The sequence below is a fragment of the Oncorhynchus nerka genome, linkage group LG2 (genome assembly GCF_034236695.1).
Source record: "Oncorhynchus nerka isolate Pitt River linkage group LG2, Oner_Uvic_2.0, whole genome shotgun sequence".
Lineage (NCBI taxonomy): Eukaryota > Metazoa > Chordata > Actinopteri > Salmoniformes > Salmonidae > Oncorhynchus > Oncorhynchus nerka.
The window spans coordinates 71804840-71830620 of record NC_088397.1 but is presented as its reverse complement, the minus strand read 5'-3'; the positions used below and the strand labels follow the sequence as shown (position 1 = coordinate 71830620).

The 25781-nt window shown below is 43.9% G+C and overlaps 1 protein-coding gene across 3 annotated transcripts; it reads left to right on the top strand.

Annotated features, from left to right (window-relative positions):
* Window positions 1-15133: 15133 nt before the first annotated feature.
* si:dkey-81j8.6 (serine/threonine-protein kinase 10) lies at window positions 15134-25746 on the top strand. 3 transcript variants are annotated; one of them, XM_029680758.2, is made up of 17 exons: window positions 15136-15492; window positions 16268-16432; window positions 16732-16780; window positions 16953-17102; window positions 17359-17431; window positions 17572-17766; window positions 17975-18143; window positions 18971-21031; window positions 21328-21458; window positions 21650-21773; window positions 22504-22683; window positions 22807-22936; window positions 23152-23276; window positions 23489-23674; window positions 23853-23978; window positions 24157-24270; window positions 25223-25746. In XM_029680758.2, exons 1-17 carry the CDS (start codon window positions 15343-15345, stop codon window positions 25346-25348), a joined length of 4254 nt encoding a protein of 1417 aa, XP_029536618.1. In that variant the 5' UTR covers window positions 15136-15342; the 3' UTR covers window positions 25349-25746. The 3 variants fall into 3 exon arrangements, with proteins under 3 accessions (XP_029536608.1, XP_029536618.1, XP_029536626.1); XM_029680748.2 differs by having other exon boundaries at window positions 15134-15492; window positions 22504-22936; XM_029680766.2 differs by lacking the exon at window positions 15136-15492 and having other exon boundaries at window positions 16407-16428; window positions 22504-22936.
* Window positions 25747-25781: the final 35 nt, after the last annotated feature.

Genomic DNA, 25781 nt, shown 5'->3' with positions numbered 1-25781 from the left:
GACAATACAATCCTTACCTGTCACTACATTAGAGTGACATCTAGAGGAATAGGCGACACACCTCATCAGGCCTGAGTTGTACCAATTTGGCACACTAATAAAAAAAATGTTTGTATCAATCTCCATTGTTTGTAATGGACAATTTCTGATTTCTGGAATACATGTCAATGTATTTGTCTTTCTTGAACGTGTGATGTAGGCTACACAAATTACTGTTTGAGGCCCTAGAGGGCATTAACAATCTGTCACGTAATTTAAAAAATCTCCATCAAAATCCGTCAGTTTAAGATAGAGATAGGGCAACTGTATGTTTTTTGTTGTTGATGATGCATGGGCTGCGTCTCAATTACCACATCCTGTTGGCCTTCTGCATCTACGGTGGAAGGTGGGCGTTCTGCAGTAGTGTTTGTCAGACCATGAGACATCCCGAAAACGTCTGTAGCATCTGAACGGTTTGGTCTACAGACGAATATGGATTTATGAATGTGTTTTTTTTTCATTTATGAATATGTGTTTCAAAATCAAACAGCTAAATGACCCATGGTATGACACTCTTAAAATAAGTCCATATGTTAGCTTTGTAGATGATGTTAATAAGAACAGATTATCTGACACCAATCTGGCTATTATGTTAATAATCAGGCCCTCCTAATGATCTCAGCTAATACAGAGCACAGAAAGGAGTAGGAAAATGAATCTGAAGTCAAATGAATCCATGAAGTTGGCCAAGGTAGCTTCAATTCATGATTGACTCCTTGTTTTATGGAAATCTTTGTGCAGCGCTACTAGCTCCACCTATGGCATATGATGTCATTCCAGATGTCGATTAACACTACTTGAAACTCTCAGTTGAAGCACTAGTAAAACAGGCTCAACCAGGCATCTCACTTATTCTTTTAATTTAACCAAGTCAGTTAAGAACAAGTTCTTATTTACAATGACGGCCTACCCTGGCCAAACCCTAACCCAGACTACGCTGAGCCATTTGTGCACCGCCCTACGGGACTCCCAATCACAGCTGGTTGTGATACAGCCTGGAATCAAACCAGGGTCTGTTGTGACGCCTCTAGCATTGAGATGCAGTGCCTTAGACTGCTGCCCCACTCAGAAGCCCAAAGGTTATGCAAGGCATCAACAACTATCTGTGGTGAAGTTTCACCTAGGTACAGATCTAGGATCAACTTCCCCTCCCCCAATCCTAACTTAAACCATTAGTTTGGAAAATGCAATGCTGACCCAAGATTAGTGTCTACGGGGAAACTTCACCCAAGTCCATGTAAAGAATCAACCACCAGAGGGATACACTCCTCCCACCCCCAAATCCCAGACATGGGCAGTTTGGGATTGGACAGAATTTACTGTACCGACCACCCACCTTCACTGGAGGAATACTTTGAACAGTGCAGTAATATCCAACAAGTAATATCTAACAATACACACAATCTAAAGCAAAGGAATGGAATTGAGAATAAAACATATTTGGACAATCAATATCACAGCGGCATAGACTAAGATACAGTAGAATAGGATATAATACAGTATATATATATATATATATATATATATATATATATATATATATCGTCAATTGGAGGCCCACCTTCAAACTCAGGACCTCTTTGCTTGACATCTTGGGAAAATCAGTAGAAATCAGCAAAGACTACAGGAAAAATGTCAGTCCTCCACAAGTCTGGTTCATCCTTGGGAAAAATGTCTAAACGCCTGAAGGTACCACGTTCATCTGTACAAACAATAGTACACAAGTATAAACACCATGGGACCACACATCTGTCATACCGCTCAGGAAGGAGACGCATTCTGTCTCCTAGAGATCAATGTACTTTGGTGCGAAAAGTGCAAATCAATCCCAGAACAACAACAAAGGACCTTGTGAAGATGCTGGAGGATACAGGTACAAAATTATCTATTTCCACAGTAAAACGAGTCCTATTTCGACATATCCGAAAGGCCGCTCAGCAAGGAAGAAGCCACTGCTTCAAAACCGCCATAAACAAGCCAGACTACGGTTTGCAACTGCACATGGGGACAAAGATCGTACTTTTTGGAGAAATGTCCTCTGGTCTGATGAAACAAAAATAGAAGTGTTTGGCCATAATGTCCATCGTTATGTTTGGAGGAGAAAGGGGGATGCTTGCAAGCCGAAGAACACCATCCCAACCGTGAAGCACGGCATCATGTTGTGGGGGTGCTTTGCTGTAGGAGGGACTGGTGCACTTCATAAAATAGATGGCATCATGCGGTTGCAAAATTATGTGGATATATTGAAGCAACATCTCAAGACATCAGTCAGAAAGTTAAAGCTTGGTCGCAAATGGGTCTTCCAAATGGACAATGACACCAAGCATACTTCTAAAGTTGTGGCAAAATGGCTTAAGGACAACAAAGTCAAGGTATTGGAGTAGCCTTCACAACGCCCTAACCTTAATCCTATAGAAAATTTGTGGGAAGAACTGAAAAAGCGTGTGCGAGCATAGAGGCCTACACACCTGACTCAGTTACACCAGTTCTGTCAGGAGGAATGGGCCAAAATTCACCCAACTTATTGTGGGAAGCTTGTGGAAGGCTACCAAAAATGTTTGACCGAAGTTAAACAATTGAAAGGCAATGCTACCAAATACTAATTGAGTGTATGTCAGCTTCTGACTCTGGGAATGTGATGAAATAAATCATTCACTCTACTATTGTTCTGACATTTCACATTCTTAAAATAAAGTGGTGATCCTAACTGACCTAAGACAGGGAATTGTTCCTAGGATTAAATGTCAGAAATTGTGAAAAACTGAGTTTAAATGTATTTGGCTAAGGTGTATGTAAACTTCAGACTTCAACTGTACGTATGTCTACGTCTGGGTGCGCAAGTTGTATTTTCCCTGCTGGATCAGCACCTCCAGCGGAACATGTAGAGGGTTCATCACCCATGCTTTCTGATAGTTTTCTGAGCTCCTTATAATTACACCAAATCTCCATCAACTCCTTATTGTAACGATTCTGAGAGGTGGAAGAAGGAGAGGACCAAGGTGCAGCGTGGTACATCTACATGATATTTTAATTACACTGAACACTAGAACAAAAACAACAAAACGGAACAAACGAAACAGTCCTGTCTGGTACAGAGACAGAGACAGAAAACAACTACCCACAACTCAAGGGCGAAAGCAGGCTCCCTAAGTATGGTTCTCAATTCTCTGTTTAGCAATAAAACCGACGCATGCAAAACTATGAGGCAAAACACTTGGAGTTGGCTATATTAAACTATATTAACTCTCCAATGTTTATTGACATTTGCACAATGAGCACTTGTTGTCTCTCAACTACATTGTTACAGTTGTTTGTTAGCTAGCTAGCAAATGTTTTGCCATATTAGCATTGACATGCAAACTATTGGAAACTATTACAGCAAACTGTTACAGACTGCAAAGGGAAACCCAGCCGTGAGCTGCCCAGTGACACGAACCTACCAGACAGGCTAAATGCCTTTTATGCTCACTTCGAAGCAAGCAACACTGAATCATGCATGAGAGCACCAGCTGTTCCAGACGACTGTGTGATCACGCTCTCCGTAGCCGATGTGAGCATGACGTTTAAACAGGTTAACATTCACAGGCCACGGGGCCAGACGGATTACCAGGACGTGTACTCAGAGCATGCGCGACCAACTGGCAAATGTCTTCACTGACATTTTCAACCTCTCCCTGACTGAGTCTGTAATACTTATGTGTTTCAAGTAGACAACCATAGTCCCTGTTTCCAAGAAAGCGAATGTAACCTGCCTAAATTACTACCGCCCCGTAACACTCACGTCGGTAGCCATGAAGTGCTTTGAAAGACTGGTCATGGCTCACATCAAAACCATCATCCTGGAAACCCTAGACCCACTCCAATTTGCATACCGCCCCAACAGATCCACAGATGATGCAAACTCAATCGCACTCCACACTGCCCTTTCCACCTGGACAAAAGGAACACCTATGTGAGAATGCTGTTCATTGACTACAGCTCAGCGTTCAACACCATAGTGCCCACAAAACTCATCACTAAGCTAAGGACCCTGAAACTAAACACCTCCCTCTGTAACTGGATCCTGGACTTCCTGACGCCCCCCCCCCCCCCCCCAGGTGGTAAGTGTAGGCATCAACACAACTTCCACGCTGATCCTCAACACGGGGGCCCCTCAGGGTTGCATCCTGTACTCCCTGTTCACCCACAACTGCATGGCCAAGCACAACTCCAACACCATCATTAAGTTTGCTGAGGACACAACGGTGGTAGACCTGACCACCGACAATGATGAGACAGCCTATAGGGATGAGGTCAGAGACCTGGCAGTGTGGTGCCAGGACAACAACCTCCCCTCAACGTGAGCAAGACAAAGGAGATGATCGTGGACTACAGGAAAAGGAGGGCAGAACACACCCCCAATCACATCAACTGGACTGTAGTGAGGCAGGTCGAAAGTTTCAAGTTTCTCATAGTGTCCTATTCATAGTCACTTTACCCCTACCTACTTGTACAAATTACCTCGACTAACCTGTACCCCTGCACATTGACTCTGTACCGGTACCCCCTGTATATAGCCTCATTATTATTATTGTGTTACTATTTTAAATGTGTTATCTTTTACTCTAGTTTATTTAGTAAATATTTATTTATAAATATACTTATTTAGTAAATAAGTATTTAATTCATTAAATACTTATTTCCCACCATAATTTGCAAATAAAATTCATTAAAAATCCTACAATGTGATTTTCTGGATTTTTTTTCTCATTTTGTCTGTCATAGTTGAAGTGTACCTATGATGAAAATTACAGGCCTTTCTCATCCTTTTAAGTGGGAGAACTTGCACAATTGGTGGCTGACTAAATACTTTTTTGCCCGACTGTACCACACCCCCTCGTACCTTATTGTTTAATCATAGTAGTCAAACGAGTTGAATTGACATCCATTGATGGAAAATAATATGGTGAGTTTAATAAAGGCTTTTTCTCTTGTGACATATACAGATCTGTTTATTAAGTCATCTCATAGTTTGCAAGAATGATTATTTTGTGCTTGTCTCCACAACCCCACCAGGTGCCTCCCATGTTCCCCCAATTATCCCTTGTGTAATTATACCTGAGTTTTCTGTTAGTTTGTTGCCAGTTCGTCTTGTCCCGTCAAGTCGTGACAGCATCTTTCTCCGTGTTTTTTCCTCTTTCTGGGTTTTGTTCTAGTCTCCCCGGTTATGACCTGTTTTTCCTGTCCTGACCTAGAGCCTGCCTGCCGACTATTACCAGGATTACGAACCCCTGCCTGTCCTCGACCTGCCCTTTACCTGCCCATGTACACTACCGTTCAAAAGTTTGGGGTCACTTAGAAATGTCCTTGTTTTTAAAGAAAAGCAAAAAAAAAAATGTCCATTAAAATAACATCAAATTGATCAGAAATACAGTGTAGACATTGTTAATGGTGTAAATGAATATTGTAGCTGGAAACGGCTGATTTCTTTATGGAATATTTACATAGGCATACAGAGGCCCATTATCAACAACGATCACTTGTGTATTCCAATGGCACATTGTGTTAGCTAATCCAAGTATATCATTTTAAAAGGCTAATTGATAGTTAGAAAACCCTTTTGCAATTACGTTAGCACAGCTAAAAACTGTTGTCCTGATTAAAGAAGCAATAAAACTTGCCTTTAGACTAGTTGATTATCTGGAGCATCAGCATTCGTGGCTTCCATTACAGGCTCAAAATGGCCAGAAACAAAGACCTTTCTTCTGAAACTCATCAGTCTATTCTAGTTCTTAGAAATGAAGGCTATTCCATGCCAGAAATTGCCAAGAAACTGAAGATCTCGTACAACGCTGTATACTACTCCCGTCACAGAACAAAGCAAACTGTCTCTCAGCCCAGTCAAAACTGTTCGCTGCTCTGGCCCCCCAATGGTGGAACAAACTCCCTCACGACGCCAGGACAGCGGAGTCAATCACCACCTTCCGGAGACACCTGAAACCCCACCTTTTTAAGGAATACCTAGGATAGGATAAAGTAATCCTTCTCACCCCCCCCTTAAAAGATTTAGATGCACTATTGTAAAGTGGCTGCTCCACTGGATGTCATAAGGTGAATGCACCAATTTGTAAGTCGCTCTGGATAAGAGCGTCTGCTAAATGACTTAAATGTAAATGTAATGTAAATGTCTCTAACCAGAATAGAAAGAGGAGTGGGAGGCCATGGTGCACAACTGAGCAAGAGGACAAGTACATTAGTGTCTAGTTTGAGTAACAAACGCCTCACAAGTCCTCAACTGTCAGCTTCATTAAATAGTACCCGCAAATCACCAGTCTCAACGTCAACAGTGAAGAGGCGACTCCGGGATGCTGGCCTTCTAGGCAGAGTTGCAAAGAAAAAGCCATATCTCAGACTGGCCAATAAAAAGAAAATATTTAGATGGGCAAAATAACACAGACACTGGACTGAGGAACCAGCTGTTTCCAGCCTCAATAGTCATTTACAACATTAACATTGTCTCCGCTGTGTTTCTGATCAATTTGATGTTATTTTAATAGACAGAAAATGTGCTTTTCTTTTAAAAACAAGGACATTTCTAAGTGACCCAACATTTTTTAACGGTAGTATATATTCAACAAATCTCTGAGACTTGAACCATCTGCCTCACGTTCTTGCATCTGGGTCTCATCCTGAGTCATGATAGTTTGAACTGACCATGACTGACCCTGCAGACTTGGACCAGCTCTGCAATACTGTCTCCTCACAAGGAGCCACCACTGGAAAACACGAGGAGTTACTACATAACCTTATGGAAGGATTGCACACCTTGGCCGGATACCATGACCATGCAATCAGTGCATTGTTGGAACAATTCTGCAGGCTATCTATTAGGCATTAAACCACAACGGAAACCTCCCAGACTCTCAGTAACCCTGTTACCAGCTGTGCTTCTCTCCAGCCCACCCTGGCTTCCCAAGAACCCCGCTTGCCTCCTCCGGAGCGCTGAGGATCCTGGAACTTGCTGGGTGTTTCTCTCGCAGTGCTCTCTCATTTTCGAGCTGCAGCCCTCTTTGTTTCTGTTGGATTGTTCTAAGATAGAGTATCTTATAACACTGATGTCCTGGAGGGCACTCACCTGGGCTACGGTGGTGTGGGAGCAACAATCCACCGTTTGCCTTAGTCTGGAGGAGTTTGTGGCAGAAGTAAAGAAGGTGTTCGATTCTCTGTTGTCTGGGAGAATGGTGGCTCAGAAGCTACTTCAACTGCATCAAGACTCCCGTAGTGTGGCAGACGGTAGAATGCTTGGAACCCGGAATCCCTGTTCGACACGTTCCTTCATGGATTATCAGAGGGATTTAAGGATGAGCTCACAGCCTAGGAGCTGCCCTTGGACCTCGACTCTCTCATAGCCCTGACCATAAGCATCGATCGGCAACTACGGGATTGCAATAGGTAGAGGAGGTCTGTTCCCGGGCACATGGGCCCGTCCGCGGTTTTCCCCTCGTTTCCAAAGAACCCCGGAAATCCCTGACGCTTCCATTCCCGCGAGAATCCAAGCTCCCTCAGAAATAATTGAGGACTGTTGACTCACCTCCTCCTGGGCAGGGATAGATTGTTTCAGCAGACTGAGCTCTAAAAGCTGTGTGTATTGTGAAACTTCAGGACATATCCAACTGTCCAGTAAAAAGCCTAGGCTCATTAGTAGGTATGAGTACGCTGGTGGGCCATACAGGGAGTCTCCCATCTCCCATTACTCATACTCCTCTCCATGCTATCCTGTTGTGGGGTGACCGGTATAAATCTCTCTGGGTGCTCATGGATACTGGAGACGATGAGAGCTTTATGGACACTACCCTGGTGTCGGAGTTGGGTATCTCCACACAACTCCTCTCCGTTCCCATGGACGACAGAGCATTGGATGGACAATCTATTGGCAGTGTCACTCACAGCACAGATTCCTATCAACCTGCGAGTGCCAGGGAATGACAGTGGATCCGTGCAGTTCCTGCTCTTGAATATCCTCATGGACCTGTGGTTTTGGGATTGTCATATCTCCAGAGGCACAACCCCCTGAATCATTCGTCGTTCTTCCCCAGCACAGGGTTCTTCTTTGTGGAGAAGAAGGACAAAACCCTGCACCGGGTAGGAAGAAGGACGAATGATCCCTGCCCCCAGAAATGTACCAGACCCTTCCATGGTCTTGGTCTCCGGACCAGACAGGGAACAAAGCTGCCCCAGAGTTATTGACTACCAGGCCTTAATGACATCACGTTAAAGAACCGTTACCAGCTACCACTTCGCTCCTCGGCTTTCGAGCGTCTCCATGGGGCGACTGGATTCTCGAAGTTGGACCTTCGGAATGCCTACCATCTTGTTCGGATAAGGGAAGGAGACGAATGGAAGACAGCCTTTAAAATAGCTAGCAGGCATTATGAGTATCTGGTTTTGCCAGTCGGATTAACCAATGCTCCTGCAGTGTTCCAGGCTCTGGTCAATGATGTGCCATGTTGAACCGGTTCGTGTTTGTCTACCTTGACGACATCCTTGTCTTTTCCCGTTCGGTTCAGGAGCATGTTCTCCACGTCTGACAAGTCCTCCAATACCTCCAGGAGAACCAGTTGTCCCCATTTGACCTATGTATGCATGTATGCATTCATATGTAGGCTACGTGTGCCTTTTAAAAATGTAGTTCTGTCCTTGAGCTGTTATTGTCTAATGATGTTCTGTATTATGTCATTCTGTTTTATGTTTCATGTTTTGTGTGGACCCCAAGAAGAGTAGCTGCTGCTTTTGCAACAGCTAATGGGGATCCTATTAAAATATCAGATACCAAATGTCAAGGCTGAGAAGTGTGAATTTCCTCACTCCACTATCTCCTTTCTGGGATACGTCATCGCTGCCAGGAACATTCAGATTGATTCGGACAAGGCGAGGGTGGTGGTGGAGTGGCCCCAACCCTCATCCAGAGTGCAGCTGCAACATTTCCTGAGATTTGCTCAATTCTACCACCAATTCATCCGGGGCTACAGCACCATGGCTTCCACCCTTTTTTGCACTCACCTTCACATGGTCCCCAGCAGCTGGGGTTTGCCCACTATGGTTTCTGGCATTGCCGCATGCACGGTGTGTGCTCAGAATAAGACTCCGCGGCAAGCTCCGGCCGGCCTCCTTAAGTTCCTAAGCCCCCCTGATCCCATATATCCCTGGACTTTGTCACTGGTCTCCCTCTGTCTGATGGCAACACCACCATCCTTACGGCGGTGGATAGGTTTTCCAAAGCCGCCCATTTCATCCCCCTTCCCAAGTTACCCTCAGCCAAGGAGACAGCCCAGCTCATGGTACAGGAGGATGCAGTCTTCCGACTTCCGGTCAATATAGTTTCCAATCATGGTCCTCAGTTCTCATCCCGATTCTGGAAGGTATTCTGCATCCTCCTTGGGTTGTCGGCCAGCCTCTCCTCCGGGTTTCATCCGCAATCTAATGGCCAGTCGGAGTGTGCCAATCGAACTCTGGCTCCCCCCTATCGTCTCTGGCAGGGGGTATGACTTTCTACTCAGGATCTGCCCCTCCAGGTGGAGTCCAGCAAAACCTTTCCCCTGTTTCTTTGGCCCTTTCCCTATATCTAAAATCCTTGGCTCCTCTACTGTTCATCTTCCGTATCCATCCTACATTCCATGTGTCCAAGACAAAACCTGTGTCTCACGGTCCTTTGTCTTCAGATACCCCAGAGTAGCCAACTAACCCAGCTCTGTACAATATTGTATGGTGTCAAATTCTGTGATAAATCCAATATATTGGTTTTTGTTATCAATACTATATAGACTCATGGTATCATTGTTTTGTCAGATGTCAACAGATGGACACTCTAGAATAATTTTTTAGAGGGTAATTTTTTTTTCTTTCTGTATGCTGGGACATATCTTTACCAAGAAATGATATGATCCATTAAAAATTATTTCGGATCATTGGGACGCTAGCGTTCCAGTGAAATTGCAGAGCGCCAAATTCAAATTACTATAAATATTTAACTTTCACTTTCTTGTCGTTAATCCAGCCGCAGTCTTGCTGTCTCTGCCTGGCCGGTTCCCCTCTTTCCACTGGGATTCTCTGCCTCTAACCCTATTACAGGGGCTGACTGGTGCTCTTTCATGCCGTCCCTAGGAGGGGTGCGTCACTTGAGTGGGTTGAGTCACTGATGTGATCTTCCTGTCTGGGTTGGCACCCCCCCTTGGGTTGTGCCGTGGCGGGGATCTTTGTGGGCTATACTCGGCCTTGTCTCAGGATGGTAAGTTCGTGGTTGAAGATATCCCTTTAGTGGTGTGGGGGCTGTGCTTTGGCAAAGTGGGTGGGGTTATATCCTTCCTGTTTGGCCCTGTCCGGGGGTATCATCGGACCCCTCCTGTCTCAGCCTCCAGTATTTATGCTGCAGTAGTTTATGTGTCGGGGGGCTAGGGTCAGTTTGTTATATCTGGATTACTTCTCCTGTCTTATCCGGTGTCGTGTGTGAATTTAAGTATGCTCTCTCTAATTCTCTCTTTCTCTCTTTCTTTCTCTCTCTCGGGGGACCTGAGCCGTAGGACCATGCCTCAGGACTACCATGCACGATGACTCCTTGCTGTCCCCAGTCCACCTGGCCGTACTGCTGCTCCAGTTTCAACTGTTCTGCCTGCGGCTATGGAATCCTGACCTGTTCACCGGACGTGCTACCTGTCCGAGACCTATTATTTGACCATGCTGGTCATTTATGAACATTTGAACTTCTTGGCCATGTTCTGTTATAATCTCCACCCGGCACAGCCAGAAGAGGACTGGCCACCCCTCATAGCCTGGTTCCTCTCTAGGTTTCGTCCTAGATTTTGGCCTTTCTGGGGAGTTTTTCCTAGCCAATGTGCTTCAACACCTGCATTGCTTGCTGTTTGGAGTTTTAGGCTGGGTTTCTGTACAGCACTTTGAGATATCAGCTGATGTACGAAGGGCTATATAAATACATTTGATTTGATTTTGGTTTGACAGTGCTCAGCACACAAAACATTACAAACAGTAACCAGCCAAGTAGAGGAGTAACAAAAGTCAAAAATAGCAATAAAACTAATCAATTACCTTTGATGATCTTCATATGGTTGCACTCACAAAACTCCCAGTTCCCCAATAAATGTTTTGTTCGATAAAGTCCCTCTTTATATCTCAAAACCTCCGTTTTGTTCAGTAATCCACTGTCTCAAACAACATCCGGTGAAATTGCAGAGTGTGAAACTCAACAAAACATAATTTCTCATAATGAACATACATAAAAGATACAAGTGTTATACATCAGTTTACACTTCTTGTTAATCCAACAGCTGTGTCGGATTTCAAAAGGCTTTACGGCGAAAGCAAACCGTGTGATTTTCTGAGAACAGCGCCCAGCAGACAAATCATTACAAACAGTAACCAGCCAAGTAGAGGAGTAAGAAAAGTCAGAAATAGCGATAAAATTGATCACTTACCTTTTGATGATCTTCATATGGTTTCACTCCCAAGTCTCCATGTATATAGGAGGAGTTTGAGTTGGTCTGATAGTCATTATTAATAGAAATTATCAGGCCATGTGGGTCCAAATGACTTGCAGTTATCTTGTAGGTTCCTTAACGTAAACCTATGTTTTATTTCCAACAAGCAGCTACTTCTGTTAATGTTTTATTGACTACTCTAATTGTCTGACAAACTGGGATAAGCATTAGAAAAGTGCTAAAGGGAGAAAGTAGTGCTGGAAGGTTTTATAATGGTAGGCACACTATGCCCTGACTCCTTAGACAGACTGTGAAGCAGAAATGTTTGCAAAACTATGGCTATTTGCAGGTGATGTAGCATAATGCTGAGGTACTTTGACAAAAGGTCACATGCTTTTTCTTCACACTGGTACAGCACTATAATAGCCTAAAGGTTTGAGGCTGTGTAGTGACACCATGTTGTAAGGTGAATAACTGCTATTAATCAATGAGTGTTCACTCTGCTGAATAGGATGGTAGCAGTTTCATTGACATAGTGTGTATGTGGATTCCATTGCCAAAACAGATTTTTCGGTGTAAATTAGCAATATGACAGATGATCCAATGAATTATATAGGCTGATTTGGGATAGAGCCCCTGGGAATCGGGGCTAATGTCCATCATTTCATGTCAATATGCCACATGTACAGTTCAGAGGTTTGTGCCATCTATATATGCACTTTGAATGTGCCAATACCAGAGCCATATATTTACATACACAATATACTGTACATACTCTGCTTGACCTTATACCAGTCCGGGACAGTAGTGGAGAGGGTAGTAAGTTTTAAGTTCCTTGTCGTACACATCACGGACAAACGGATTGGTCAACCCACACAGACAGTGTCGTGAAGAAGGCGCAGCAGCGCCTTTTCAACCTCAGGAGGCTAACATCACTAACATTGAGTGGCTGCTGCCAACACACTGACTCAACTCCAGCCACTTTAATAATGGAAATGGATGGAAATTGATGTAAAAATATATCACTAGCCACTTTAAACAATGCCACTTAAGATAATGTTTACATACCCTACATTACTCATCTCATACAGTATGTATTTGTATTATCTGTACTCTATATAATCTACTGCATCTTTATGTAATACATGTATCACTAGCCACTTCAAACTATGCCACTTTGTTTACATACCCTACATTACTCATCTCATATGTGTATACTGTACTCGATACCATCTACTGCATCTTGCCTATGCCGTTCTGTACCATCACTCATTTATATATCTTTATGTACATATTCTTTATCCCTTTACACTTGTGTGTATAAGGTAGTAGTTTTGGAATTGTTAGGTTAGATTACTCGTTGGTTATTACTGCATTGTCGGAAGTAGAAGCACAAGCATTTCGCTACACTTGCATTAACATCTGCTAACCATGATTTGATTTGATTTGGTTATGGTTCAAGAGAAAATTTCCAAACTATAGTAAAAAAACATCTAATCAACAATGGCATTATTTTCAATGAACTCTGCAACTCGTCCAACTATTGACTTTTTTCACAACTGCCACCAGTTTGGCGCCAAAAACATTTACAACAAAGACATATTGACATAGAAAAATAAAAGTGTGTAAAGAAAGTATAAAGGATATTTCATTCTAAAACACTAATGGTATTCACTAAGTTGATGGTTTATATTTAGGATAATATTTTTGTTATTAAAAAATAAATTGTATATATTTTACATGTGATAAGATCATGCAGAGGGCCAGAGATAATACCCCAATAAAGTACCCCAAAAAGCCACTAAAAAACTTGAAAGTTACCAAATCTCTGGTAGTTCACTGGTAAATTTAGAATGTTTCCAGTAATATACCTTCCCTTTGCAACTTAACCAGCACTTTCCACAACAGCCAGCTTCTAATCAGGGTCAGTAGGTGCAGCTGGTTTATCTAATTTAAAAAGCTCATGTAGGAGACTTCAAATCAAATGTATGGATTCAAGTTAGGTTTGCCTGAGCACTTCTGACCCAGTTCTACAGGTGCTGCACTGAAACCTTGGTGAGCAGAGGGAGTAAAGGTTATCAACATAAACATAAAACCCTCATGGGCCTTTCTGCTCAATCTCAACCTCCTCGGCCATCTCAACAAAGCCACTCTCAAATCTTACAATATTTTCAAATCCATTCAGTTACTGAAGTTGTTGCCTTTTTTATAGATGAGTTTGATTTACACAGTTTCTAAATGTGAATAGTTTATTTCCAAAACACTATATCCACCAATTTTTCACTTTTCTGTTTTTTCATCAGACATGATTGCTTATGGATACCTTCATGTGTGTGTAAAATATTACTGTTTTCAGATTTTTTATTCATACATTTTAGATGTGTATGAAATTTAGTTTTTTTGCAAAACGCTATATATCCATTGTTTAGCTTTAATGGAATGTTCGTATCCTGTATATTTTGACTGACGATTTAGTAGTATTTATTGAGATCCCCAATTAGCCGCTGCCAAAGTGATATGGTGATACACTATATATACAAAAGTATCTGAACACCCCTTCAAATGACTGGATTCTGCTATTTCAGACACACCCGTTGCTGCCAGGTGTATACAATCGACCACACAGCCATGCAATCTCCATAGACAAACATTGACAGTAGAGTAGCCTACTGAAGAGCTCGTTGACTTTCAATGTGATACCGTCATAGGATGCCACCTTTCCAACAAGTCAGTTCGTAAAATGTCTGCCCTGCTAGAGCTGCCCCGGTCAACTGCAAGTGCTGTTATTGTGAACTACTGAGTTCCAAACTGCCTCGGGAAGCAACGTCAACACAAGAACTGTTCATCGGGAGCTTCATGAAATGGGTTTCTAAAGCTTGCCACCATTGAACTCTGGAGCAGTGGAAACGCGTTCTCTGTAGTGATGAATCACTCTTCACCATCTGGCAGTCCGACATACGAGTCTGTGTTTGGCGAATGCCAGGAGAACGCTACCTGCCCGAATGCATAGTGCCAACTGTGAAGTTTGATGGAGGAAGAATAATGGTCTGGGGCTGTTTTTCATGTTTTGTGCTAGGTACTACAGCATACAATGACATTCTAGATGATACTGTGCTTCCAACTTTGTGGGAAGGCCCTTTCCTGTTTTAGCATGACAATGCCCCCGTGCACAAAGGTCCATACAGAAAGGGTCCACATACTCTTTGTCATGTAGTGTATGTGGTTGTCTCACCTAGCTATCTTGAGATTAATGCACTCTGGATAAGAGTATCTGCTCAATTACTAAAATGTCAAATGTAAATGTTCTACATAAAGATCTCATATTACTGTTTGAATAATTTTTTAAATAAATGTTTTAAAATATTGATCTATCATTTGTACATTTCATTATTAAACATGTAGTTATTTGTTATATTTGACTGTAAAGCACAACAGTACTACTTATTTCTCTGAGTGAGGCAGATATATATCTCTCAATACACAAAAGATAAACAGGGCATAGGCCTACCCCCAAAAATCTCTTTCACTGCATGCTTTTTCTTTTTCTCTTTTTTTCTGTGTAGGATGTGGTTAGCACAGTCACTTCCTGCGTCTCTTCTGAGAGGTTTCAGAGACAAGGAGGTGTGCAGGCGAGTCAAAGACCTTTCACATTGGGTCTCCACCCACAGTGGAACTTGATGTTTGGTTCTGCCTGTCCTTACTATCTTGGGCGGACGTTGTATATAAGAAACGGGTGGTGTTGGCTTTGTTTCTGTGGGCTGCTGTCCACTGTAGCGCTGTAAACTGAGGAGATCCTTGTAGAGTAAGGAGGACAGGGCAAGGTGGGGTGAGGGACATGGCATCCCTTCTGATGCGTATCTTTCGTTTGGGCCCGGAGAAGAAGAGGGTGAAGCATTATGAGAACCTCCGGAGAGACGTGGACCCTCGAGAGACCTGGGACACCCAGGGGGAGCTGGGAGACGGGGCCTTTGGGAAGGTCTACAAGGTACCAGCAGGCTGGGGCCCAATACTTAACTTATTTTAACTTCTGGTCTGGTCTTGTCTCCTTTCCTTTCCTTTCCTTTCCTCTCCAAACCAAACCAAATCCATAAAAATATTACATTTAAGATGAAAATTCTATAATCTCTGATGGGATGGAGAGTAACTAACTCTGGTTTTAATTCAATATGGAAATGATGGAGTGAAATGATGTCTCAGTGCAAAACAAGAGCAGCCAACCGTGTTACCAAACTTTGAAGTGCTTTTGATTTAAAGCTGTGTTGTGTATCTTCTCGATGGTAGGCAGAGCATAGCATGCGTCATGAGGCCATACTGTGGTTTGTCGTTTTCCTGTCAACCCATACAGGCTGAAATATAACTTCCTGTCTTGACGTATAACCCACACGCATCTGCTCTTCTGTTTTTGCAGAAACACCTTGACTGTTGTTGCACTTAGCTGACTGATTTCCAACTTTAATGTGATGGTTTTATTATTCATGTGTAAATTGTAAATGTAGAATACTGTATTATTATTGAATCCAAGATGCAAAGAACTAGGGCCACCTAGATTAGAGTGAAGTCATGTGTATCTCTCTCACTGGTATATGAGTTCAAGGTATTGTTTGTGATTGTTTGTGATTTTTAACTGTCTTTTTTCATACAAAGCATTTTGATGCAAAGCCTGCGAGAAGATGATAAATAACATATAATATATAGACTAAAGCCAGTATAATGTAGATGGAACCGTAGAGACCATAGTGTATTCCTCTGTCTGTATTCAGGCCCAGAACCACACCACTGGGGCCCTGACTGCTGCTAAAGTGATGGAGGTACGCAACGAGGAGCAGCTTGACGACTATATCACCGAGATCGACATCCTGGCAGCCTGCCGCCATAACAACATCCTTGGGTTGTTGGACGCCATCTTCTTTGAGGGTTGGCTGTGGGTGAGGTCTTTTTCAGCTGTTTGACTCCATTGCTAGGTGTCAATATTAATACACTGGGTCAGGACTTTTTGGAGGGGTTTCAGTGAACTATGTGAAATCTGTGAAATCTGTCATTCTGCCCCTGAAGAAGGCAACCCACTGTTTCTAAGCCGTCATTGTGAATAATAATTTGTTCTTAACTGACTTGCCTAGTTAAATAAAGGTTAAGTAAAAAATACACACAAAAACGATCCATTATATATACAGTTAAGGCTTTTGATGATTGATCGTTGAAGATTCTATCTCTTTCTGTCCCATAGATCCTGGTTGAGTTCTGCCCAGGGGGGGCCTTGGATGACATCATGTTAGGTGGGAGCCAAAGCGTCATGCACTCCTTGGTTTCCATTTCTTTTGTTTTTCCTCCTCTGGGAAGCCCCTGCTTGTCCTTATATGTTATTGTGTTTGTGTATATGTGTGTGTGTGTGTGTGTGTGTGCGTGCATGTGTGCGTGTCCATGTGTGTGTGTGTGTGAACCCCCAAGAGCTGGAGCGGGGCCTGTCTGAGCAGCAGATCAGTGAGGTATGCTGTCAGACCCTGCAGGCTCTGTGCTACCTCCACCAGCACCACATCATCCATAGAGACCTGAAGGCAGGCAACATCCTCCTCACCATGGAGGGACACGTCAAACTGGGTACAAAACTGCACAGCACACTCCTACAACTACTGGATTATAATATCTCTCTCTCTCTCTTTGTCTCTCTTTGTCCGTCTTTTCTCTCTGTCTCTGTTCGATTCTCTCTCCCGGATTTTCCATCCATCCGTCCGTTTACCTGTCTACCTGACTGTGTGTCTGTCTAAATGTTGTTTATAAGTCTATCCTAGTTTCTCTCTTATAGTGTATCAGTGCCTCTCATTGAGTCCTCTCAAAGCCCTGTTTCCATCCCCAGCCGACTTCGGAGTGTCTGCCAAAAACATACACACCCTCCAGAAAAGAGCCACTTTCATTGGAACCCCTTACTGGTTTGTCTTACTCCTATCATTTTTGTATATGTTTAAATGTTGTTAGCATGCAGCCACATTCCCATGTGCATTCTTTTTCAACAACCCCAATGTCTAAATTTGTCCATCTGTCCCTCTGTCTGCCCGTCCGTCTATCCCAGGATGGCTCCAGAGGTGATCCAGTGTGAGACCTCCAAGGAGAACCCGTATGGCCCCAAGGCGGATGTCTGGTCCCTGGGCGTGACGCTGATCGAGGCTGCAGAGATGGAGCCCCCTCACCACTCACTCAACCCTATGAGGGTCCTGCTCAAGATCACCAAGTCCCCCCCACCCACCCTCAGCAACCCACGCCTCTGGTGAGTCAGGGACAGTTAGTCATACATGGAGATGTCTCTATTTTTATGAATCAGTGGTGGCTGGTGGCACCTTAAATGGGGAGGGCCAGCTCATAGTATCAAACACATGGAAAACATATTTTCCCACAGGGAATAGGGTGCCATTTGGGATGCGTCACCTGAAACCTATACCCATCCCTGTGGCCCTGCACTGTGTTCCCACTTTCAGGTCCTCCCATTTCCAGGACTTCCTGCGGAGAGCGCTGCAGAAGAACCCTGAGGCCCGGTGGGGAGCCCAGCAGCTCCTGGCACACCCCTTCCCCTGCGCTGGACGGGATGGTCGAGCCCTGAAGGAACTCATCGCCGAGGCCAAGGCTGAGGTGATGGAGGAGACAGCGGTAAGAGATGGGGGATTCTTCCCAAATGGCACCCTATTCCCCATATAGTTCACTACTTTTGATCAGGGCCCATAGGCTTTGGTCAAAAGTAATGCACTATATAGGGAACAGAGCTTGCCAACTTGTAGTCCTAAAAAATTGAAATGAGTTACCTTTGGTTCGTTCAGCCATTCCCATGGGGGAAATTCATGGGGAAAGAATGGGGTTTTGGGATAAATGCCGAAAATATGGTCTGTGGTAAAAACAGGCTTAGGAGATCTTATACATTTTGTTCTATGTAATAATAGAAGTTAGTTAACATGACCTTTATGAATTATGAAGCCTTTATGTGCTTGTTTTGATTACATAAATGCTTCAAAATTCACAAAAAGTGATGAAGATTATCTCATAGAACAAAACGTATAAGATCTCCTATGCCTGTTTTTACCAGACCTTATTTTCAGCATTTGTCCATAACCCCTCCAAAACCCCCATTCATTTCCCCATAGGCTTAGGTCAACGAGCCATGGTGGAGTACAGAAAGACGGCATTACTATTGCTCTCCATAGAGTGCCATTTGGGATGCAGACTTGATTTGAGGGAGTGATGCCTTTCTAATAGAGATCTGCTTTGATCTAAAACGTGTTGGGAAAGTTTCTCTATTTCTGCTTCTATACAGTATACTGTAGGTGGAAGTTCATACATCAACTTTCCAACATTTGGTCCTTTGAGTGGTTTTATTTGTCGTCGAGTAGATAGGACAGAAAATAGATGCAATTGAAATGGCCTCCTAAAGTCTGTCTTAAATGAACAACAATGGTAACACATCCTATTATTTTCTCTGCCAGTCCCTGATCGACCATGGGGGCTCTCTAGACGAGGACACGATTGTGGGGTCGGATGGAGGGACTGCCCAGTCTGAGAAGGGGCAGGAAGAAGAGACAATGCAGGTACCAGAGAAACCTCAGGAGGGCCCATCTATCATACAGGCTGGTATGAGTCCACCACCACCTCCACCCAACCCTGACCCAGTCTCTTCCTCCACCCCAGTGAAAGATGGGGGCACCGCTGGGACCAGGGTGGAGACTCCCAACACGGACAGGGCCAGAAAGTTGGCCAGGCGTCTGTCGGTCTGGGAGCCAGGGACCTTTCTCTCCTTTCTGACCACCGGGTCTCGGCGCTGCAAGTCCGGTCTCTGGGGAGACACACTCTCAAATCCAGCCAATCAGACCCAACAGAACAAGGAGGACAGTCCCACTGGCCAATCAGAAGAGCAGGAAGTGACACATCCAGCAGGAGAGAGAGATGCAGGGGATGCGGAGAAGGATCTGTGTGAGAATGTTGGGAGGGGCAGCTTGGAGGGAGGGATCACTCAACCCATCCCTGAAACAAATGACACAGGAGATGATGCAGAAGAAAAGGTTGAGGGGCAGAAAAAAGAGAAGGATGAAATTTCAAATGACTGTGAGGCCCAAGACCTTGACCTGGAAGTGGTTTCTTCTTCTGAACAGGAAATAGTAGGCATCCACACTGATATGAACCAAAACAGTACCAATGACTCTGTTGGTGATGCACTTGACTCAGACAATAAACAACCAATTACTGAGGCTCAATGTTCAGTTAAGGAAATTGGTATCCTTAAATCAGAAACAAATAATGATACTAAGCATAGGGTAGAAGAAGCTCCTCGCCAGTTAGTGCACAAACAAAGTCCACTGGTTATAGCCTTGTCTTTGGAAATGCCCCGCCCATCCACAAAAGAGAGAGGAGAAACCCAGCACTCAGTGCTAGACTTTCTGGATCTCTCCACTCATAACCACTTCAAGCTGGCCACCAGTGGGAAAGCTGAGGAAGAGACAAAACAGAGCAAAGACGAGATGACGGAAGGGACCAAGGAGGAAATACAAAAGGAGAGGGGAGAGGAGGAGCAGGAGCAGGACAAGGATGAGAAGATTTTAGAAGAGAACGAACTACATGCTAAGAGAGATGAAGAGGCAGAGCACGAGGGGAGTATGGTAGAAGAAAGGGATAAGATGCAGATAAATAAAGAAGGAATACAAGACAAGACATATGTAGAAGAAGAACAGGAGGTCAAGGTGGAGTTAAAGACAAGCAAGGGAGAGACAAGCAACTGTCCAGACATTGAGAAAACTCCAGACAAAGGAATGGACTTAAAAGAACATGAAGCAAGTCCTGAAATGGAGGACGGAGAATCTAAGAGTGATATTGAAGAGACTGTACAATCAGAACAAACAGGAGAAATACAGACTGAAACAGAGAAGCAAAGAAGTGAATCAACAATGGAAGTTGAGACCAGTGAGAAGGAGAAGAGTTTGAGGGCAGACACAGAAGATAAAATCCTTGATATCAAAGTGACTGAATGTGAAAATGTAGAGAGAGCAGAGGACAGAACAGTGGGAAAAGATGAACAGAGTAAAGAGGAGGACCTTGGATTAGAAAGTGATGACATTGTGATTATCCAAGCACAAGAATCCAATATGATCATAAAGCAGGAACCGAAAGAAGAGAGAAACAAACAAGAAGACAGTAAGGGAGAAGAGAAGATGACTGACCCCCCAACTGGAGAACCTATGATGAGGGTAAACTTGACCTTGGAGTCAAATAGTGGGAGGGAGGAAGGAGGGAAAGAGGAAGGAGGGAAGAAGCTGGAGGAAGGAGGTAAGGAGGAGGAGGCAGGTCAGACCCAATTAAACATATTGACCGAACAGAGCTCAACTAGATCTCAGGGAACAACTACAGACACAGTACACCTGAACTCAGCATCAAATGGAAACTGGCACCAAGTGACAGACAATAAACCCAAGATGGCTGCCATTGATGACCAAGCTGACATGACAGAGAAAGACAACTCAACAATGACAGTCTCAACAATGTCAAGACCTGTAGAGGTGAGTGATAGTGATCAGGGCAGGCTGGCACGCATTGGTTCCCCAAGTGAATATAATACAGAACATAACACATAAGGGTACAATTTATTAAGGTTAAAGAGACATTCCACTCCAAAATCAAAGTTTCTCAGGTGTAGTCCACTTTTGAGTTCTGAAAACATCTGACAAAAGTAGATTTTAGAGTGTAATTTCCCTTTAGGAGAGGTAATAAGAAGTGTTGTGCGCTTTCCTAGTTAGATTACACCAACTAAACAGAAGCACTTTGTGACTGTAATATTTTCTTTGTTGTATTCCAGGAGTTGATCCATAACAGGAAGACGGTCAAAAGGACCCGGAAGTTCATGGTGGACGGCCGAGAGGTCAGCGTCACCACGTCAAAGGTCCTGAAAGAGACCGATGGGAAAGAGCGGCGCATGCGGTCTGCCAGGTAAACTTTTCCCTCTGGAAACAAGGCATGGGCTCCTATGAAAAAATAACTAGACTCATAATTTCAAATACATCTTGGATGGGAGACTTAAACACATTCATATTCAATGCATTCACTTCATTAGTATGTTCAATCTCCCGTGTGTGTGTGCCCGTGTGTGTCCGTGTGGGTATGTGTACCTGACTATGCAGGCGCCAGGAGCTGCAGGCTTTAAAGCTCCTTCAGAGGGAGGAGCAGAGAGAGTACTCCCAGATGGAGCAGCGGCTGCAGCAACAGAGAGAGATGATGTTCCGACAGATCGCCCAGGAGATGACAGTGAGTAGTGGGACCCAGAGTCCCGTTTGCGGAATATTTAGATAAAGCCTGGATTAAAATAAAAAGGGCTACCTGTAATTTAATTATAATATAATATTTAGCTTCTATATAGCAAATGGCACGTACTGTATGTATATACTGTAAATTGTGTGTAAGCCTGTCTCCCACTTGAATCTTCTCTTTGTGCCAGACTGGGTTCAAATTCCTTATGTTTAAATGTTTGTATTTATTTATCTGTATATGTATGTATGTATGTCTGTCTGTCTGTCTGTCTGTCTGTCTGTCTGTCTGTCTGTCTGTCTGTCTGTCTGTCTGTCTGTCTGTCTGTATGTATGTACAGTATGTATGTATGTACAGTATGTACAGTATGTATATGTTTACTGCTCTAGGGATATAGTTATTTTTTGGATAACATTATTTAATGTTATGTATTCTTTTTTTCTTCTTTTTAATTTCACTCTTTATACGATTCGCACCTCAAAGAACACTGGAAGAATTACCACTGAATTATCACAGCGAATTATTGTAATGTTTGTGTAAGTGTCAATTAATCCCATAAGGGATGGGTTGCCAACTGGCGATATGACATGAAAACATATTTTAATTCATATAAGCTACATTCTGTTATTACAACATTGTGACTTCCAAAAACACAATTTTTTTCAGGTTTTAAGGTATGGGAGTCTTACAAACTCCAGCAAATTTGGTGTGTTTTGTGTGCATTGTGCAGAGCAAGAAGCAGTATTACGACGGTGAGCTGGAGCGGGTAGAAAAGCAGTATGTTCAGCAGAGCAGCCGCATGGAGACAGAGCACACAGCCAGGCTCAGAGAGGACGCACGCAGACTCAAGAGCCAGCAGGAGCGAGAGCTGAACCGCAAGGCTGCTGTACTGAAGGCTCAACCCAGAGAAGTACACCGATTCGCACGCAAACACACGCACGCACAACATGCACACACACACACACACACTTACACACCAACACACACACAGAGAGCCCTTGGTATATCTTGTTTCCTCTTGTGTTCATCCCAGGAAGCGCGTTACTTGCAGAAGCAGCAGCAGGAGCTCAATGAGACGCTCCAGAAAGGAGTCCAGGAACACAAGAGGAAGGTGGCCTCTATGGAGTGGGATATCACTGTCAAGACCCAGCAGCTTAAGAGAGGTACACACATGCACGCACACGATCAGCACACACTCACGTACGCATGCACCTACGCACTCACAAATTGGTTACGATTATGGGCTGCTTTATGAAAATGGTTAGGCCCAAATTACAGACCGACAGGAAATTAGACATTGACCACAACGGTGACATTGACTGTGTTTGCGCCTATAGAAACTTTGATTCATTCACATATATGGGCTCCTTGCCTGCAGCCCGGGAATCAGTAATTTGGGAGATGGAGCAACGTCATCTGCAGGAGAAGTACCATCTCTTCAAGCAGCAGGTGAAGGAGCAGTATTCACTGCAAAGACAACAGCTTACCAAGAGGCACAGCAAAGTGAGTTGGAATGCTCTCACTAAGAACCCTAACCCCCCAAACTTGCATACTCAAATGCACACACAGAGATGCATGCACACACACACACACACACATACACACATACACACACACACACACACACACACACACACACACACACACACACACACACACACACACACACACACACGCACCATGACCATGATCCCCTCTCCCCTGTCCTTTCCCAGGATACAGATAGGGCGTCCCAGTTCCATCGGGCATTGCTGGATGAGCAGAGGGCCCAACAGGCCCAGGAGAGGACCCAGCTCCAGCGAGCCCAGCGCACCGAGGCCAAGGCCAGGCTGGCCCACTTCAAGCAAGAGTTGAAGACACTGGGCCTGAGTGGGCAAGAGCACAGGCAGCGCCTCACACTGGTCAGTACAGAGACTTGTATGGCTTCTCAGTTCCCAAATAGTTAACATTCTTTGCTGTGATAAATTGGCCACTAGTAATTGTTTGTTTGGCAATTATCTTTGCCTCCGTCTCTGTCTTTTTCTCCCCCTCTCTCACAATTTCTTTCTCTCTCTCTCCATCTCTCTCTCTGTGTGTCAGTTTATGTCGGAGGAGGAGGGCATTCAGCGAGCTGAGAGGCAGAGTTTGCAGCAGGTCCATGAGGGCCAGCTGAGGGAGGTGCAGGAGCAGTGTGACGGCAATATGACTGAACTCCAGGAGCTGCAGGTACACTACACTACACACCATGTGCCAGCAAGCTCACTGGGTTGTAGATATTCATAGTATATCTACTATAAACTGGTATACTCTATAATAGAATGTTTTCATATAATCAAATAAGCATAATTGGTTATATAAAAAAATACAAAACATTTATGCATGTGTGCTCGTGTGTGTGTTTCAGAATGAGAAACTGCAGCTGTTAGTTGATATGGAGAAGAAGAAGATTCGGAGACTGGAGGATGAACACACTCTAGAGCTGAACGAGTGGAAAGACAAGCTGGCCTGCAGGAAAGAGGTATGGGAGACAGAGAAAGAAGAGAGTTTGTTGTGGGAATAGTGTGTTGAATGACAAAGCAAGTAAGGAGATAGGAGACCGTGAGTGGATATTGTTCAATGTTCAGCTGCCATATCCATTAGCCATGCACACCATGGTAACAGATTAATGATGAGAGGCAGTATTTATTTATTTTATTTTCTATTTTATTGTTATACTTTTTACCCATTTTTCTCCTAATTTTCTTGATATCCAATTGTCCTATCGCTGCAACTACCATACGGACTCGGGAGAGGCGAAGCTCGAGAGCCATGCGTCCTCCGAAACATGACCCGCCAAGCCGCGCTGCTTCTTGACACAGTGCTCGCTTAAGCCAGCTGCACCAATGTGCCGGAGGAAACACCGTGCACCAACGTGCATGCGCCCGGCCACCACAAGGAGTCTCTAGAGCGTGATAGGACATTACAGCCGGCCAAACCCTCCCCTAACCCGGACAACACTGGGCCAATTGTGTGCTGCCTCATGGGTCTGCCGGTCGCAGCCGTGTCACTCAGGAGGCAACAGGGCAGTATTTTAAATCTGAAAACATGCTCCCGTTGCACTTGTTGTCCTTGGAGATCTGAAAAGGTTCATTAAGGTCAGGTATGGCTCCAAGGAGAAATGTTGTCATATCCATTAGACATGCATACACTTCTAACAGCTTGCTGTTTGAAGGGACATCAGGGCTACACTTTGAATCCCAAAACATGTTCCTTTGCACTTGTTGACTTGACCTCGATGACCTGAACGTTTCAATGAGGGTATATAGTCTGTTTGTCCATCCGTGTTGGAACGTGTTTATGCCTGAGTGTGCAGGCATAGTCTGGTATAGTGTGTGTGTCTGTGTATCTATCTGTGTGTCTATGTGTCTGTCTGTCCATCTGTCGTCCTTCCATCTGTCTGTGTTTGAATATGTTTCTGTCTGTGTGTGCAGGTGTTGGAGGAAGACCTGGCTCGCCGGAGGAGAGAGAAGGAGGGAGCGAAGAGACGGGGGAGTGAGCCTGAGTCCCGGTTTGCACCTCGACGCTCACGATTCTTCTCAAGCCTCAACTTCTCTTAACTGACCACGACCAAAAGAGAAAACAATCCTGAAAAATCTAACTGCGTTTTATATCAGACACACACTCTTACAGGGAACTCACATACGTGTATATAAACAACATACTATTATTTTACTCTGACAGTGCCTGACATTTTTTAAAGGACCTAAACTCATTATACAGAGGAGTGAGTATAAGAGGAATTACTGACAATATTTTTTATTTTTGTCAAATATTGTATATGCCTCTCTTGCAAGAGAATATAGGACATGTTTGTACATATTTCAATAGTTGACCACTGAAGGATGTGTAGCAAGCGACATTAGTATGTGTTCTTTCAAACACTGTTGTGGGGCAGACATTTCCCTTCTATTATTTTGAACCTAATGTTTGCAATAAATTACAAATCCATATAAAATGTTGGTCATCATCTATTGCTGAGTCTCCTGTGAT